The sequence below is a fragment of the Cyclospora cayetanensis genome, unplaced genomic scaffold, assembly GCF_002999335.1.
Source record: "Cyclospora cayetanensis isolate NF1_C8 unplaced genomic scaffold, CcayRef3 CcayRef3_contig_127, whole genome shotgun sequence".
In the NCBI taxonomy this organism is placed as follows: Eukaryota; Apicomplexa; class Conoidasida; order Eucoccidiorida; family Eimeriidae; genus Cyclospora; species Cyclospora cayetanensis.
Window position 1 is genome coordinate 56,944 of NW_020312067.1, and position 16,746 is coordinate 73,689.

The window sequence follows — 16,746 nt, forward strand, 5'->3', positions numbered from 1 at the left end:
CTCATCATTATTTAGCACGTCCGCCAACTCCTAAATATTGACTTCTTCGTGTTATTATCTGCCCAGAATCTCAGTACCATACTTTTATGTCGAACCAGTTGCAGAGCCACTGAAACGGGAGGCATGCTCAGAACCGTCTTGTCGTCCTGCACTGCTGGGTGGCCCGCACGGAGACTCTGCCTCACCTTGCTAAGGCCTCGATCCAATTACGCCTATCATAAGACAAAATGAACGCTGTTGACGAAACCAACAGCTGCATTTTTCTAAGGCTTCCAGGCACACTAGCCTTCACCGTGCGCAGAAGTGGATTCATTTGTGCCCATCATTGGATCCACCATGGTATACCTAGGCCAAGGTTGTGGTGCATGGTGCCAACATTGAAGTCACTGACCATGGCGACAATCCTAATTTGTCTATGAAGTGATATGAAGGTGCGGTAGCTTTGCCAATCCTTGTGTCCAGCCGCATATCGCAAGCCGTCTCAAACGGTGGTTAATCCGCTAGCTCCCTACACTGCGCCCTTTCCCTGATGCGTTTTTTTGCTCGCCAAGCTGCCTGCTTTCGCTGAGCCCAGTCCCGTTGTAAAGGCGTTTTTCTTTTTAAAAGGATCTGTGGCTTTTGCGTACGTAACCAAAGCTCCCACAATAGAAGCAGGCGCATTATTGGGGAACTGTCTAACCCTCGCCTTAGACAGTAGGCTCGGGCCGGCTGCTAGATTTCCATAGGCTTTCAATCCCGACTCGGCTAATCCTTTGCAGCCAAAGATGCACAGTTTGCACTAATTTGCCGCTGGAACCCGAAGTAGTCTCATATCTGCGGATGCTTCACTGGTCGGTTGTTCAATCACTGAGTCCCTGACTACCCAGCGATCAAGCTGATGTGACACTTCTGGTCTACCTGGGAGAGAGCACTGATAAAGCGATTGAGCGTCTGCACTACCCTGCAGTGTGGTTTTTGCAGACCTAAGCTTTTTCCTCGGCAGATCACCTCATGTATAGAATGACCAGCTTCAACTTCTCAGTTCTCTCAAAACTTGTTGAGCTGCTCTGATCTCGGCGAAAAACTCAGGATTTACTACAAAGGCTTGAACTGTAGTAGCCCCTGGAGGCAGACGACTTTCGCTAGAAGAATTCTGCCACCGCTAAATTGTCTTTCAGATCAATAAGATGCCATAAGGAGTAATTGTTCCTCTCCATCTGCAGGGTACATAACAAAGCACATCTCCAAACTGCTGATAAAGTCTTTCCAGTACTTCTGGCCGGGACACCTTTTGGCATGTGAAACCTCATCAGAGCATCCAAAGCACATACCTATATATCTTGACCAGTGAGTCATTACTCCTACCAGCTGTGGTGCTAGTGCTTTCACATTAGCTTGCTGGCGTGACTCGCCCGCCTTAAGAGAGGTTGTGCCACGGTCTACTTCAGTCACCAGAGGTTTCTTTTGCCATACTGTTCACAAAGAAACCAAATAGTTAAGTGATCAAGTAACCTGGTCAAAACCTAACAACTGCTGCAGGAAACCTGATATCCTAGTGCGTTTACAGCTAGGGGATGAGCGGGAACACCTGCATCAAATTATGTGGTGTTACCAACTGTAATACTCCACTGTGGGTATCCATGGTCAATAAAAGCTCAATAGAAAGGTGTTAGGCATCTCTGAAAGAACTTTCGTCTTGATTGCCCGAGCTACTCTGAATTTTGACTTTAAGGGTTAGCGGCAGTTAGGATTTGCGTTACTGCACCCTCAAAGCATTTTCAGCATTCTTAGCTAGTTGCGCATAGCACGTCTAGTGCGTATACACGTACGAAGTGTGTCCTCTTGTATCGAGCTTATAGTCCTCTGTAATGGTTAATCTACATAAGTAGCCAAATCGAACAGTCAGCTCTTCACGAAGTTTCTTTAAAAGAAAGAACTGTATGGCACGAGGTGCATCATTGTAGCTTAGCCTGTTACTCGTACGTTCTCTCAGAGGATTCCTCAGTCCTCTTATCCTGTTCATCTCAATTAGCTCTTGCACGAAAGGAGAAGCGGGGAGTGTTCGAACGGTGCGCGGAGGTTGCTGCACCACCCTAGCACCCCCCAAGTAAGCGCACCCACTTGCCTAGGGACCTGTGAATCAACAGCACCGAGCATCCATCCTTATTGTCTTGCGCGGTCTACTCTGCTTTGCAAACTGTTGCAATGTATGAGTGCAGCAAACCCAAACAGGAAGTTCTTGGCAATTTCTTCGTTACGTGTACCGCATGTAGCGGGGAGTGCGGAAGGCTAACTTGGCTGACTAGGAATACAGTATCCTAGCATGCTGTGGCGCTTTGAATGTGTCCAGACACACCTGCATAATGATGCAATAACTCACATATCAATTGGAAAGGCTCAAACCAAGGCTGTGAAGCAAGAATAGGGAATGAGCCAACAGGCTAGGGCTCAGATGCAAAAGCAGGATGTGTAGCTGAAAAAGGTTTGCTCGCCCATAAAGAGTCAGTTGCCCTTAAAGGATCAGCGAAGCCAACGCGGGCAGGCCTTCCATGTCGTGGGATAACCTACACTCACGCACATGGCTTTACACTGCACTACTTTATGCTAACAAGGAATTATTCAAGAACTGGTTACTTGATTTGTGTATTCGTAAGCCTTGGTGTTTGCAGGGCAAGACATATGTCTGAAAGGATTAGAATCGATGCAGTTTGTGGGTTTTCTCTCGCTGCCATGTGGAACTAGCCGTAAAGGCTCAAAGTGCTTGGAGGATGCAGTAGCGCGCACCGTAGGGGTCTCTCTTCCCACCATGCCAAAATCCTGAGTGGTGAGGACAGGCAACGGAGGAGCTCTTATGGAAGAAAACAGGATTTCTGTGATTTTTGAATTGGCGTTTGGGCTAGGGGAGTTTCCCTACACTTTTATAGGACAGAGTTGCGTTGCGAACCCCCTGCGCAGCTTTTCTTCACAATTCGCTTAAAGGACTTGGAGGAGTGAGGGAAAAGTCTATGGCACACAGCGCTGTGTGAGAGGCAATCCAAAGTAGCGTACAACAGGAGGTGCTCGGCGGGAAGCCATCTTTCTCCCAATTTAACTTGGCTACAAAATTTTCATAAAAATCGTGATAGCCCTCCTCTAGGCTGCAGGCCCCCACCATGCAAATTCACTCAAAGGCGCTTATTCACATATAAAACCTCAGTGGCTAAAACCAGCACACCCCACCGGCGAGGGGGTTGCGATTGTTCGATCCCACTTTAAAAGGATGCCACTCGGTTTGCCTGCATGGCCTCCTACAAGGCTATGCATGCTGCTCCCTAATTCGGACCGCAGCTCTCAGTGTATTCAAAACGATTCGCCTAGTTCTCTCAGGCGCAACGCTGCGTGGTGATCCTTGTTCTTTCAACCCCCGTTGAGCGTTCCCTCAGTCGCAGTCTCCCTTTCGCACTAGCAGCGCGCTGACGCCTCTGCCCCTCCCTTCTCCCCGAAGTAGACTTGTACCCGACAGTCCGTTGCCGTCCAGGTTTCATACCCCCGTACTGCTTCTGCCAAGACGCAGTCTAGCTCCCCATGGCATTCCACGCGCTCTCTCTTGGCTGTTACCTCTACTTGTGCGCCTAAGCCCCCTGTGCATGCATCTAGAACCATTCGTCAAAAAACCTGTAGCTCATCCAACAGTCCTTCTGCTTTTCGAAAAATGCTCCCATTGCGGCTCCTGCCGCTCGCTGCTCTCCTCTGCGCCGCGGCATCTCGAGTGGTCATTCGCTCGCCTTCAGAGAGAGAGCAGCAGCAGCAGCAGGTATCCTTTTCTGGCCCTCTGCACTATCGCCGTCCCCCCAGTTACTCCTTGTTGCTCTTGCAACAGGCGCAAACGCGCGGCAAGCGGCAACTCGACACTTCGCCGGTACAGGCAGAGAGCCGTCAACCTAGCTTGCTCCGGGAGCGGGGTGGCAAAACACAGGCCCGCTTTTTTTTTCTCTCTCTCTACACATATATATATATATACATATATGTACAAGGTATTGCATCCTCTAGAATAAACTGACAACGCAGCTCTTCAAGCACTTGGTTGTGCAAGGCCATCACAACACTACATCAGCGGTAAGCTGCAGAAGGCGTCTGCCACCTACACGGGCTGCGTTTCCATCGTGAGACTGTGGCTACGAGACTGCGTTACAGACGTTGCTGGTGCATGCCCCCCCATAGCGAAGCTCGTTGCTGTCTCCTCAGCGTGTTTGACAACTTCGAGCGCATGCGTTACTGCCGCTTCTTCGGCCCGAAGCCAAGCATATGCCACAACAACATCTGCGGAGGCAGGCACTGGTCTGGCTCCCGTGTTTGAACTACTTTTAACCACGGCAGACTCACCGTCCTCTAACAACGCCTCCGGTCCAGACTGCACTGCAGCAGTAGACGCGAAACTGGCTAGTGGTGCTGCTGCTGCCGCCGCTTCTTCTGTCGTCGGGGTACAGCTCGATGTCACGCTCCGGGAGGAAGCCTCCTCACTGCAGCGCATCCGCTTTCGGCGAGTCTCTCTCGGTTTGTCTTCCGACAGCAAGACTCCGTCTTCATCAGCCTGCTTCTGCTGCTGGGGAGGGCTGTCACTACGGCAGCTGGCCACGCATGCTTCCAGCGGAGATCTCGAGGAAGCCGAATCTGCGCCGCTCGATGCTTGAAAGTCTGTGGCACTCACGTCAACTCCTCTAGCCCGCTGCTGTTGCTGCTGCTGCTCATCCTGTGGCTCTGCAGGAGACTCCCTATGCTGCGCACAGGGGCTGTTCGTCGGCTGCCTTTGCGACGTTTCTTGGATAAGCGACGCGGCATTGGACGGCTGCTGGCTCTGCCGCTCCTGCAGCGGTGTCTGGGAATACCTTTCCTCCTTCACAATGCGGCTTGCCGCTGACGTTTCTGGTGATGCGGCTGCCTTCTTCAGTTTCCTGCTGACCCTCTGCTCAGCCATCTCCCGCAAGAAATCCTCCAGCTGCTCTCTGATCGCAGAAGAGGACAAACACACACACACACATACACACGCAGATTGCGAGCTGCACATAAACACACCGGAGCCCCCGCTGCAAACACTGCCACACTCACCCCCAGTGCGACTGCCAACAGCCTTCCCCCACAGCCGCACACCTCGATGCTCTGAATGCAACAAACACTGCATTCTTGACTGGATCTCGCAGCTGTAGCAGCAGCCCTGACGGCAGCAGCCGCTTCCGCATCCACTGCCAGTGCTGCAGCAGCTTTTTACTGCAATCCAGTCGAGACAAGAAGTCGTCGTTCGGCATCAGCACGCAGTCATATCTGGAGAGCAACGACAGCAGCAACAAGCGCATGCTCGAAGGGATCTTACAGCAGCCCTTTTTTACAGGGCCGCCTTCCTGGATCGTCGTTGCACGAAAGGCGCGCCGCACAAAAAGGAAAACAAAAAACCACGCAAAGCAGACCCCTCAAACTGCCGCAGCACCACCTTACCCGAGAAGCCTGCTCAGCTGCCACTCTGCAAGAGCCTCCAAAAACTTCCGACTCATTGCAAACCGTGTATCAGGAGACAGTGCGCGTCGCAATAAGGCCACGTTGAACGGCACTGGGGTAAAGCTGTGCAGCATGCGAAGCAGCAAACATCGCAAGAGTCATGACACAGCTCCCCGACTGGTGTTGCTGCACAGAACGGCGGCACGTGCGCAGCTCGCTAGCCGCACATACGTAGATGCAGCCGTCGGCAACCCTCCGAAGAAGACGCCTCCTGCTACTGGTGGCTTGTGCTATCTTCAAGTACTGCTCTGCAGCGATTTTACCGCCAGTTTGCCAGCGTCTCAGAGTAAATTGGGGGTCCACGAATTTTCCCCGCCTCCCCTCCCCCCTTCCCTCTCTAAAAGACTACTGACTTGACTTGCAGATAGGCGAGTCGCAGCAGGAGACCACCGTGCGCGTCGGTTCCCCAGTCTACGAATTTCGGATACGACTCCCATTCTTGTGTGGAAAGGAGGGCGCAGGAGTGCACTTCTGCGGAGGAGTCTTTGAGGGAGCCGCCGCTGCTGCAGCCGCCGCCACCGTTGAGGCTACGCTTCTGCTGGGGCCGATGATGAGGCAATCCTAGCGTTTCCTCGGGGGATTCAAAGAAAGCCTTGTGATCCTTCGTACAGCGCTCGAGGTTTGAAACGTAGCAGCGGAGGTTCCTCGTCGCAATGCGGCTGACACCCACCCTTTGCAGCAGTTCCTGCCGCAAGGCTTGCGTTTGCTCGCGCTCGCCTTCCCGTCCAGGCGCTTTCAAGGCACCCACCACGACGCTTTTTCCCCCCCCCTCCGAGTAGCTCGTCTCCTCACCCCTGCTTACCGGCGAAGAGACCTCTAGGCGCAAGACTTCGACGTCCCCGCTGCTGCTGCTTCGGCTTGTTTGACTGCTCTTGACGGGGGGAGCTGTGGCGTAATCCGCGAGGCTGCGTGCCGCCTGCGAAGCCTCTTCTCGCGCAGTCGCCAGTCCTTCCCGCAGCGACTCCAGGCGCTTGATGGATTCGTTGTACCTGAGCAAATGCGGCAGCAAATGCGGCAGCGAATGCGGGAGACTCTGCACCCGCTACAGGCCTGTCTGCGATTCGGGTGTACAGACAGGCAGCCAGGAAGACGGCTCCAGACAGGAGGCAAGACTGCGCCGCGAGGCATCCAGCGGCAGAGCGACACGCCAACACACCTGTCTCTGAGGGCGTCCATCTTCTTCCGCAGTTCTCCCCCCAGATCCGAGAGGGAGCTCTGACGAGCAGCAAGCCACAGCAAGCAGCAGCACTGCGACAAACAGCTTTCAGCGAGCACTCTTTACACATACGAAGGCCTTTCTTAGCTGGCTGGGGAGACTCCACTCGATCCTCCGCTGCCGCCGCACTGGAAGGCTGCCTTCCGTGGAGCTCTGCGCGCTGATCGATGCCGCCATCATCGTGGAGCAGAGCAGCAGACGCTACACGCGACACAAAGCCATGGGCTCCCGCCTCGCGAGGAAACACCTACCCAAGGCTCCCACGTGCTGTCTTCATCGGCGTAGTCTAGCCACAGTACGAAAAACTTCTCCTGGCCACAAATTATGGAGATACACATCGAGTTGTGCGACATACGTACATATACATGCGAGCAAATCCACATACAAACATGAATACTCCCATACATTCTTGTGAACGTGTATGCAGGATGCGGGATTTCGGCTGGACATGGTTTGAGTGCGACGTATTCTGCAAGGCTTGCTGCTTCGAAGAGGGCGTGAAAGATGCGAGGACGCTGGCTAGCTGCTCAGAGGCATGATTAATGCTGTCTTTCTCGGTGTTACGCCTGGAGCGCGTAGTGGTGCTGCTGCTGCCGCCGCCGATGCGGCCAGCGCAGCGCACACACGCACCACTTTGTTGTCGATTCTGTAACCCCTGATATCTCTGACTTGGTAAGTTGTGTTTTTGGCGTTGCGAGGCTTCCCCGCAGCCTTTCCGGCGAGCTTTTTCGTTGACGGCATCGCCGCTGCGCGTGGCTTCTGCTGCTCCGGCTGCCCGCGCGGAGTTAGTTCGCTGCAAACGGCTACCGCGGCGGTGGCGAAGGCCTCTGTGCAGCTCGCGAATCGGAATTGTGCGCAAACAGCTGCTATCGCCGCCGCAGGTGCTTGCATGCGCTTGCATGCGCTTGCATGCGCGCTTGCTCGAGTAGGGGCCTTGGGAGGAGAACTGCCGCTCAGGCGACGATCCTGCGGCGGATCGACGTCCGCACGGCGGCGGAGTTTAATTAACCCAATTCTGGCAGCTAAGGAGCCACGCTAAAAATAAATATATGTATATATATTTCTCCCAAAGTGCCTTCTACTTTTTCTGCCGCTTTGAAAAGAGTGTGTGTGGCTTTTGCTCTGTGGAGGGCACTCCTCCCTGCGCCACCTCTGCGCTTGAGGGGCCAGCCAGTTAGCACTCGCTCGCGCAGCAGCAATCAGTAGGGGTTTACTCAGACGCAGCTTGCACCTGCAGAAAGCAGCGCGAGTCATCCTAAGAAAGCAACTGCACCAAAATTCTTCACTCTAAGATGCAACCCACAGCCCCACAACATCAGTGCCGACGAAGACGAGTTGACGGTTGCGATGCTGCTGCTGTGTGGCAGCGGCTGTTCATGGCAGCCGCTGCCACACAGCAGCAGGTCTGACGAACACAGCGCAGCACTGCGTGCTGCCCTCGTTAGACTACTCCCTGCACGAAGACACGGCGCACCGAAACGCGCACGCTTCGCGGTGACAAACGCATGTATCCCGCTGCGTTAATGCTCATAAATGTATATTCACGAATTGCACACACGCAGGGTGCAACTGAGCGCGGAGGATCGACAAAGACGGACAGTGCTGCTGCTGCTGCTGAAGGAGCAGCAGCAGCAGCAGCAAATCCGCTGACCAGGTAAAGCGGGTGGCAGCTGCTGCTGCTGCCGTGCTGCCGCGATTTTGTGCCACACGAAGCCGGAATAAGAATGTCTCGGATAGAATTAATGTTTTCTGTTGATTAGGGTGTTGCTGCTGCAACAATTGCGGCTGCTGTCTTCGGCAGCAGCAGCAGCAGCAGCAGCTGCTGCGCCCTGCAACAGAGGCAGCTCGTGTAGTGACTGCGCAGCCCGCTTCCCTTGCAGCCTTCTTTCATCCGCACATAATTTTCTGAGTCTGGAGATAGTATCAAGGATTGGCTGCAGCGGAAGCAGCCTAGCGGTGACGCCAGCGCAGGCAAGCAGCGGCAGCAGCTCAAGACGGTGTCTGCATTGCCTCTCTGGCGCGTCTGCGCATTCGTTTGCCTGAGAATTAGCTGCAGCAGCTCACCCTGCTGCATGCGCACACCTGTTTCTGCTGCCCACCCCAGCAGCAGCGGCAGCAGCTCCCCATACGACCCCAGAAAGCACTAGTTCAGTTCCCCCCCAGCGAGCGGAGTGACGATGGAGGGCAAGCAGCAGCAAGGCTCAACGGAGCAGCACGAGCAGCAGCAACAGCAGCACGAGCAGCAGCAGCAGCAGCAGCACGAGCAGCGGTCTCTTTCATCAGCAGGCTCGCCCCCTGCAGCCGGCGACAGCAGCATCAACAGGCGCGCCAGTGATGCGGCAGGAGAGGCGCAGGAAGACGACGATACGTCCTTCGACTTGACGGTGCAGACACTGGACAGGCAGCAGTTTAGAGTGACCGCCTTCACAGGTGCGGGTACCACTACTACTGCTGCTGCTGCGTCGCGCTGGTGTCTGCATGCATGTGTAAGCCTGGGCGGCCGTTGCTGCATTCGCTGCTTGCGAGAGTATCTCATGGTGGTCTGCAAAGCGCCTCTCGCTTCCGCTTCCTCTTTGCGCTGTCTGTAGACTGGACTGCGCTGCAGCTGAAGGAAGCCTTAGGTCCTCGCCTTGGATATCCTCCCGAGGAGCAGCGTCTCGTTGTACAAGGGCATGTGTTGCGGGTGAGTGTGGGCAGCTGGCATGCATTTGCTGCTTTTCTGAGCAGCAGGCAGCAGCTTTGGAGTGCGCAGCGTCTGAGCGCTCTCTTCTCCGTGGAGAGGGGCTGCTCTGCCACGCTCTTGCAGGCGCTTGAGGCTTTTTCTGCGTGTGTCGAAGGATGGCGAGACTCTCGAGTCAGTAGGCTTGCGCAGTGGCGGACCTCTGCTGCATGTTGTTCGCAACGCAGCGAGACAAAGACGCGGTGAGTGGCAGAAAAACCTTTCTGAAGTCTTGCGTGTCTTTTCTTCTTGCGTCGCCTCCCACACGGCGAGCGGCAGGCACGAGGGCTGTAGATTTCCGGCTGCGTCGCTCACTGGTCAGTTGTGTTTGCGTTCGGGTGTATCTACACGCGGGCATGAAATGCTGCAGGTGCTGCTGCGGGGGGACCGCGCGCATCAGCAGCGCCTGCAGCGGCGGCTGCACCTGCTGCTCCGCAGGAGGAGATGATGCAGCAGCTGATGCAAACCCCCTTCATGCAGCATCTCTTCGAAGACACCGACCTCATGCGAAGCCTCATTGAGTCGAACCCTCATCTGCAAGCGCTGAGGGAGCAGAATCCAGACATCAACGGACTTCTTTCCGATCCACAGGTGCCTTGTCGCGAGCCTCTCTCAGTAGTGCCTTTCTGGATCGAGGAGAGGCGCTCTCTGCACAGACGCTGGCGTGTCCTCTTTGCGTGTGCTGCTTTGCTGTGCCTGTCTGTCTCCGCTTTTTTGCGCGAGACGAGGCAAAAGGAGGCTGGCAGGCATCCTCCGCAAGACGCTGCGGCGCACGCAGGAAGTAGAAGAGGGGATTCAGTTTCACGCCACCGAAGGAAAGAGAGAGAGAGAAAAAAACCTTCTGACCGCCTTTTATGCGCTGCAGCTCTTCCGAATGAGTATGGATGCCATGAGGAATCCTTCCTTGCTGAGAGAAATGATAAGAAATACGGATAGGGCCCTTGCCAACATCGAGGCTGTCCCCGGCGTGAGCGATAAGAAGGCTGGCTATTGGTTGGCGTTTGCTGTTTTTCGCTCCTTTTGGCGAAATGCGGTGGCGCTGTCTGTGGGGTGTCGGTGCCAGCTAGCTAGCTAGCTAGCCAGCTAGCTGCTGTGCTGCTGCTTCCGTCTTGTTGCTGTTTTTTCGCCGGTAGCTGCTCGCCCGAAGGAGCTGCTGCGAGAAGGTGCTGGTTCTGTCTTTTTCGTCTCTTTCTCTGTCTCTCTTTCGGCTGTAGGGCTTTAACGCTCTGACTCGGGTGTACCGCGGCGTGCAAGAACCCATGCAGGATGCAGCACTGCACATGGCAGAGACTCTTAGAAATGAGGGCAGCGCGCATCTACCGTCGAGACCAAGTGCTCTTTCAGGAAGCTCTTACGAGCAGCGGACTGATGCAGGCCCTACGAGAGAGGCCTTACCCAATCCGTGGGGTGAGTTTTGCTGCTAGTTGCTGCTGCTACCGTCGCTGCGGCTGCTGTTGTTTCTCTCTTTTCTCCAGTGAGGCGCTGCTGCGGCAGCTAGACGCGAACGGCGGCAGCTCCAGGCAGAGGCATACACCCCGTGACGGCTCGGGTATCTTCAGCGTCGATGCGGCTTGCTGCAGCACCGAGACAACCGCAGCCGCGCCAGAGGGGGGCGGAGCAGCAGCTGCAGCAGCTCCAGCAGCAGCATCAGCAGCAGCAGCAGCAGCAGCAGCTCCAGCAGCAGCAGCAGCAGCGGCAGCACGCGTCGGGGGAGGCTGCAGAGCGGCAGTTTCTGGAAGGGTTTGTTAGGGCAATGCAACAACAGCAGCAGCCACAGCATCAGCAGAGCCTTGCAGCGTCGGGATCGGTAGGTTTTTTTGTAGCTCTGCCAGCATCTTTTGTAGCAGGCCTATTTAGGAGTCCATATACAGCCGCTTGTAGCAGTTTCTGAAGGATGTGCATGCTCATTTTGTCTGTCGCTACGTGCCTTTTATCCTCCTTAGGTTCCAGCGGGAGCACAGACCTCGAATGTTGCACCTGTACCTGATGGTGCTGCTCCTCAAACGCAGAGCAGCGTAGCAGCAGCTGCAGCCGCGGCTGCTGCTGCTGCTATGCTTTCTGATGCGTCGCAGGGAGCTGCAGTTCCTCCTGCTGCCTTGTGGGATCTGGGGAGCCTTGGCTCCGTATCCTTCGATTTCTCCAGGTAGCCAGCCTGCTCAGCGCTTCTCCGACTGTCTGGTGCATTTCATGTCGCCACTGCTTTCTGTGCCGTAGTTCAGCTACTCTCCGTCTATTTTCTTGCGCTTCTGCCTTGGTTCTGTTGCATCTGGGAGCGGCCTTTTCATCTCCGAGGGGCTTGTTTCTGCGGCGTCGATCTTGCTGCTCTCAGAATGAATCTCGCAGGCTTCCCTAGGCCCCAGTCGAGTGGACAAACGTTACAGCAACAACAGGGATTGCCGCAGTCGCAGCAGCAGTCGCAGTCGCAGCAGCAGTCGCAGCAGCAGTCGCAGTCGCAGCAGCAGTCGCAGTCGCAGCAGCAGTATGCGCATCAGCTCGAATCCCTCAACGCTATGGGATTCTCGAACCAGGCTGAGTGCTTGTGGGCTCTGCAGCAAACTGGAGGTACGCAGTGTATGCCAATATGCTGGTGCCGCGCAGGTTGTCGGAGCCTGTGGAGGGTCTATTCGAAGGGGCGCCCCCTGCACATGGTGTCTTCATCGCCTTCTTTTAACGCGCTTCAGGCTGCTTTTTCGCTGCGGCTTCTCTTTTAGGCAATCTGAATAGGGCAATCGACCTGCTGCTGGCTCGGCATCAGTAAGACCCTCCTCGAGGAACCACAGGAACGGCTGCATTTCATCGGGGGCACGTTATCTGCGAGGACGCTTGTTGGCGTGTTCCTGTCGGTAATGCAGCAAGCATCAAAGTGTGCCTCTGCAGGTCGCGTGATGGCGTGGCTGCGGGAGTCGAGCTTGCGCATGCCTGTGTCTGTCACCCATAAATAGAGGGCAGACAGGGGGCTTCTTCCCCAAGGCAAAGGGGCTTCACAAGCTCGCGAGGGCACCCAACAGGTTCTGAATTTAGGGAGGGGAGTAAGAGGCACACCAACACGCGGGCTCCCCACTGCCTGCGTTTTTGCTGTCTGGCGCTCCCCGAGTAGCGCGTGCTGCTGCTTGCACGGCAGCAGCAGTAGTAGTAGCCCATGTGGCATCTAAGGGCCCGTGCTTGTCAGTCTAATACTGCCGGCTGCACTGAGAGAAGGCGCTTTGCGGCAGCAGTTAGTCGGTCGTTTGCTGCTTGCGGCAGGACAGAAGCGGCTCGACCCTCCGGCAGCAGAGTTTCCTTCCTGTGTGCGGCGGTTCTAGTGGCGCTGCTTGGCAAGGCGTGCTGCCACTTCTACCCGTTACACATGATCTAGATGGGGTGTTTTGTTTCCTGCATGGCAACGCCTCTCGCGTTGGGAAGTGTGTGTAGCAGACACGGCCGGGTTTGACTTTTATAACAACCCTTAAGGAGGGGCCTGTTTAACACACGAGCAGTGCAGGGCCCCGGGGGTGGGGCCCCCTGCAGGGGTCTAGGGTAATATTGTGTAGGCGCGGAGCAGGCTATTCCAAGCGCATGGCTACTAGTTGCGGCTGACGTCGAGCCTCTAGGAGCTAATGGGCAGGGAGCTGTCTGAGCTCTACGCTTGTGAGCGCTAGAGGATGTGAGGGCTGGTGCTCGAGAACTGCCCCCTCCCTCCCCGAGCCAAGGGCCCCTCCATGGGAACAGATTTTGGGGACCTCGCACGGAGCCACGCAAATTGCGTTGCACTCGGCGACGACGGCGAGGACGAGTGCCTGCCGAACGCCTGCGGGAGGGAGATGCGAAAGGCCAAAAGGGGCTCCTGAGAGAGGCCGCATGCAGACAGTGGCGGGAAGGCACGAGTCTCTTTTTGCCTCGAAAGGCCTCACGGCAAATCGTGCCGATGGAGCAACACCGGGCTGCAGCTCGAAAAACTGCTGCTCCCGTTGCGGCGAGTAGAAAGAAGGCCTCAAGGCAACTGTTCAGGCTTGCCGCGTCTGGAGAGTAGAGGCATATAGAGGGGCCCTCCCTTCTCACGGGCGGGGAGCTCAAAACGCTTCACAGAGTCGTACGTACTACTGCTCCCCGTGGGGCCCCTGGGGCGTTCGTGCAGCGGCGGCTGCTGCACTTTCCGCCGCTGCTAGCATTGCGGCAAGCCTTCTCTATGTGTGGGAAGAGCCTGCGTTCCGCCCTAGTGCGTCTCACTCCCAGGAGCCTGCTGTCGTTGCTGTTGCAGGCCCTGTGGCTGCTGCTGCTGGGGAATGTTGTGTATGTACTTGCTAAGGACCTTGTTGAGTTCAAACATGGACATCTCGCGCTGCCGCAACAGCGGCATGAGGCGCTCGTCTGCAACAACTATCCTGCGGTTCTCCTTCTTCTGAAGATCCTTTTCTTTGATATACGCCCAGATGAATTTTGTAACCTCCACACGAGACGCCTGAGACTTGCCCATGAACTCGGCTAAGGGGCTCGCAAGGTCGCACACCTTGTGTAGCCCAGTGGTCTTTCGAGGGCTTTTCTCGGTGTCATCGGTGCTGCTGCTGCTGCTGCTGCTGCTGCTGCTGGGAGTGGGAGACACAGTCGCGCTGTGGCTTGGTGACCCTATTGAAAAGAAGCAGCGAACAGACAGCAGGGTGTCTGCCCTTCCCCTGCTGGTCGAAATAACTCGGGAAGCTGCACTTAGAGCCGCAGCTGCTGCTGTCGCCGGTGCTGCACGGACTGGCCCCTGCCAGGAAAATTGCGGAGGGCCGCTGGTCGTGTGCAATGCAGGGAGACGCGTGAAGAGTCTTCGGATTGCCATTGCTACCACCTCACCCGACAGTGTATCTTGCGTGCCTCGACGGTAATAGGGCTGGGACTTGGCCGTTCTGCACAAACCAATGGGTGGAAGTCAAGACACGGACCCTGAGTGGACGGCTGCTGGTGCTGTTGCTGGTGCTGTTGCTACACCTGCCAGTGCTGCTGTTGGAGCAGCTTGCCTGCATGCTCCTCAATTCACAGTAAGTAGTGCACTTTATTTTTGCGAGACAAATTATCGGCACACGTAAAGGCTCAGATCGGGAGGGAGGAGCCCCCTGCGCAGACCGCTGCCGCCGACGACGACGACTACTACAGGCAAGCTGCCAGGGGCCTCTCCATGAAGCAACACAGCCGTATTTCTTCTCTTTCACTTCCCCTTTGAATCAAACTCGAATGACTATGGCTCAGAATAATGGAATCAAATGACAAAGGTGTTCTTACACAAAATAGGCACTTTAGCTATGGTGCCCAGAGATGTGTATGCGTGGGCTAGGGCTTTAGGTTGAGTGTCAGGGTTGACAGTTTGGAAAGTATCAAACAGCGAAGCAGCTTTCCCGTCTGACAGCTCGACTTTATGAATGTATCTCTTCAAGCTATGGGGCCCTCGAAGGCTTGCGGTGTCCCTATGATAAGCTTTTTGAAGGAAGGGGCCTGTGGCTTATAGATTCGGTACGCAGTGCCTAGTTTTATGCGTGTGATTTGCGATTTAAGATGTGGAAGACTGGAAAAGAGAGGGTGGCTTTCTACAGTAGCACTTGCGTGCTAACAAGAGCCATATTTTTAACGGAACACTTTTTAACTGGGACGGTGCTGGCTGTGCTACACAAAACTGTATACTAGTTAAATCAAAGGATAATGAGTTTTAAGCACACTAATCAGGTTGGTCTTCAATATGTTTTCTTCATTGCTGAAGTGCATTGGCTCGATACAAAGAGGCGCAGTGTTGTCTGCACGTGGGCTAGATGCTGCATCCAACTAGCCGTGAAGGCTAGGGATGCTTCTTTTGGGGAAACAGTTGATAACTTTCTCTCCAGTTCATTTTGAGTACGCAACTGATTGTATCCCGAAGGATACCTTAGATGGAACGTTACAGAGGCTGCATGAGGTTGATGGGTTTAAGGAGGAATAGGACAGGGGTTCACACGAGGCTGCCCTGATAAACTGAGGCGGAGGCCTCATGTGTGGCTGGCTAATCCTACGCGTCAGCTTACGGCACTTTGCCGACAGCGGCACAATGCCCTATAAAGAGATGGCAAAATTATGGTTGGAGGGCAGAGGGATGCAATGTTTGGCCATGTGCTAGGGCACATGCACACCCCAAGGACAGCTGTCTGAAAGAAGCAGGTGACAAATGCACATTATAAGGTAGAGGAATGCGCAAGGTTCCCCAACGTGGTCCAATGCTGTGAGCTTTGGGCACCGTGAAGACGCGCCGAATACCCCCAAATTCTCCTTCATAAGCATATTAAAATCATGGTGAGCATTTTTGGGGTCAGCTTCTGCGTTTCCACGTCAACTGCTGTGTGCCAAGCTCCTCAGAATGATGCTTGTCACGGGTGGGTTGGTTCAAAGCCATTTGTGGGGGTGACGGCATCGAACCATTGCGTATCTCGTGTCTTGCGGTGCTGCAAACTCGGTAGAGGGCCGCTTTAGCTCCCAGGCACCAAAGGATTGAAAACACTACAACAGTATGAATACTGCGAACAACCGAGGGACCCCTCGCTTTGCCTTGAACCACAGCAGAACACCGTCAAAGTGGTGTGGCTTTATTCACGTCTTTGCCACATGAGGGCTTCGCAATGTTGACGGATGCATGGATGTAGAGAAGCATCATTTGATGCGATTTCAATGCAAAGCGTAAAACAACCCAGACGAGGGGAGTTGCGCTGCACAACAGTGAAGTGCTGGGACGTCGCCGGAACGGATCAGTGACCGCGTTGATGGTGCCCTTACTGCACTTCGCTGTAATGTCGTACTACACAAACCCCCCGAGCCAGAAAACAGCTTAAGGACTTGTATACGGCTTCTGGAACCTTTCTTGAAGAGCACAGAAGACTGACGGTTGGTCAGGACAGTAGAATGACGTCCAATAATAAAGTGCTGACATTTTTTCGTACGCCCAGCATCACTAAGAGTTTCTTTTCCCGCAATGGATGCCGCTGCTCGCTTTCTGTGAAACTAACCGTTTGCGTCGTGGCTTTTGCAGACTCTAAGTTTCTTATATCTTGACAGGCCGACTTGTGTCCTTCTTTTTCCAGAAGATGTTGTAGTAAGCACTCGTTCCTCTTCACCGAGAACGTTGCAACAGGCTGCACAACCTTGTCAAGGCATCCATAAACATAGTGTTGGATAAAAAGTCATCCCCTTCTATCAAATGAGGTGCTACTGTGTTCGCACCAGCTTTCCGGCTGGCCTAGGGCACTCTACAGTCATAGTCCCACTATCAACCTCCACTTCGAAAAAGACTTTCTTGAGCCTGCTGCCAAAGAAAATCAGATTGATG

The 16,746-nt window shown here is 54.8% G+C and overlaps 2 protein-coding genes across 2 annotated transcripts; one reads left to right on the forward strand and one right to left on the reverse strand.

Moving 5' to 3' along the window:
• Positions 1-8,016: 8,016 nt before the first annotated feature.
• On the forward strand, positions 8,017-12,201 carry LOC113147096 (ubiquilin-like). Its single transcript, XM_026336421.1, has 11 exons — positions 8,017-8,087; positions 9,036-9,190; positions 9,313-9,407; positions 9,562-9,646; positions 9,814-10,034; positions 10,309-10,476; positions 10,658-10,850; positions 11,003-11,130; positions 11,459-11,518; positions 11,873-12,005; positions 12,155-12,201. Exons 1-11 carry the CDS (start codon positions 8,017-8,019, stop codon positions 12,199-12,201), a joined length of 1,356 nt encoding a protein of 451 aa, XP_026192206.1.
• A 593-nt stretch (positions 12,202-12,794) lies between these two features.
• LOC113147097 lies at positions 12,795-14,244 on the reverse strand. Its single transcript, XM_026336422.1, has 3 exons — positions 13,650-14,244; positions 13,305-13,422; positions 12,795-13,230 (listed from the first exon to the last, which is right to left on the reverse strand). The coding sequence occupies exons 1-3, from the start codon at positions 14,242-14,244 to the stop codon at positions 12,795-12,797; spliced, it is 1,149 nt and encodes a 382-aa protein (XP_026192207.1).
• Between the last annotated feature and the right edge of the window lie 2,502 nt (positions 14,245-16,746).

What these genes read in the sequence shown, in the direction of transcription:
- LOC113147096 (XM_026336421.1), top strand. Translation starts at nt 8,017, where the DNA reads ATGCAACCCACAGCCCCACAACATCAGTGCCGACGAAGACGAGTTGAC. An exon ending in TTTCTGATGCGTCGCAGGGA is followed by an intron (nt 11,519 to 11,872) that starts GCTGCAGTTCCT and finishes CAGTCGCAGCAG; the next exon opens with CAGTCGCAGCAGCAGTCGCA. An exon ending in GGCTCTGCAGCAAACTGGAG is followed by an intron (nt 12,006 to 12,154) that starts GTACGCAGTGTA and finishes CTTCTCTTTTAG; the next exon opens with GCAATCTGAATAGGGCAATC.
- LOC113147097 (XM_026336422.1), bottom strand. Translation starts at nt 14,244, where the DNA reads ATGGCAATCCGAAGACTCTTCACGCGTCTCCCTGCATTGCACACGACC. An exon ending in ACGACAGCAGGCTCCTGGGA is followed by an intron (nt 13,423 to 13,649) that starts GTGAGACGCACT and finishes AAGCCTGAACAG; the next exon opens with TTGCCTTGAGGCCTTCTTTC. An exon ending in TTCGAGGCAAAAAGAGACTC is followed by an intron (nt 13,231 to 13,304) that starts GTGCCTTCCCGC and finishes TCCCTCCCGCAG; the next exon opens with GCGTTCGGCAGGCACTCGTC.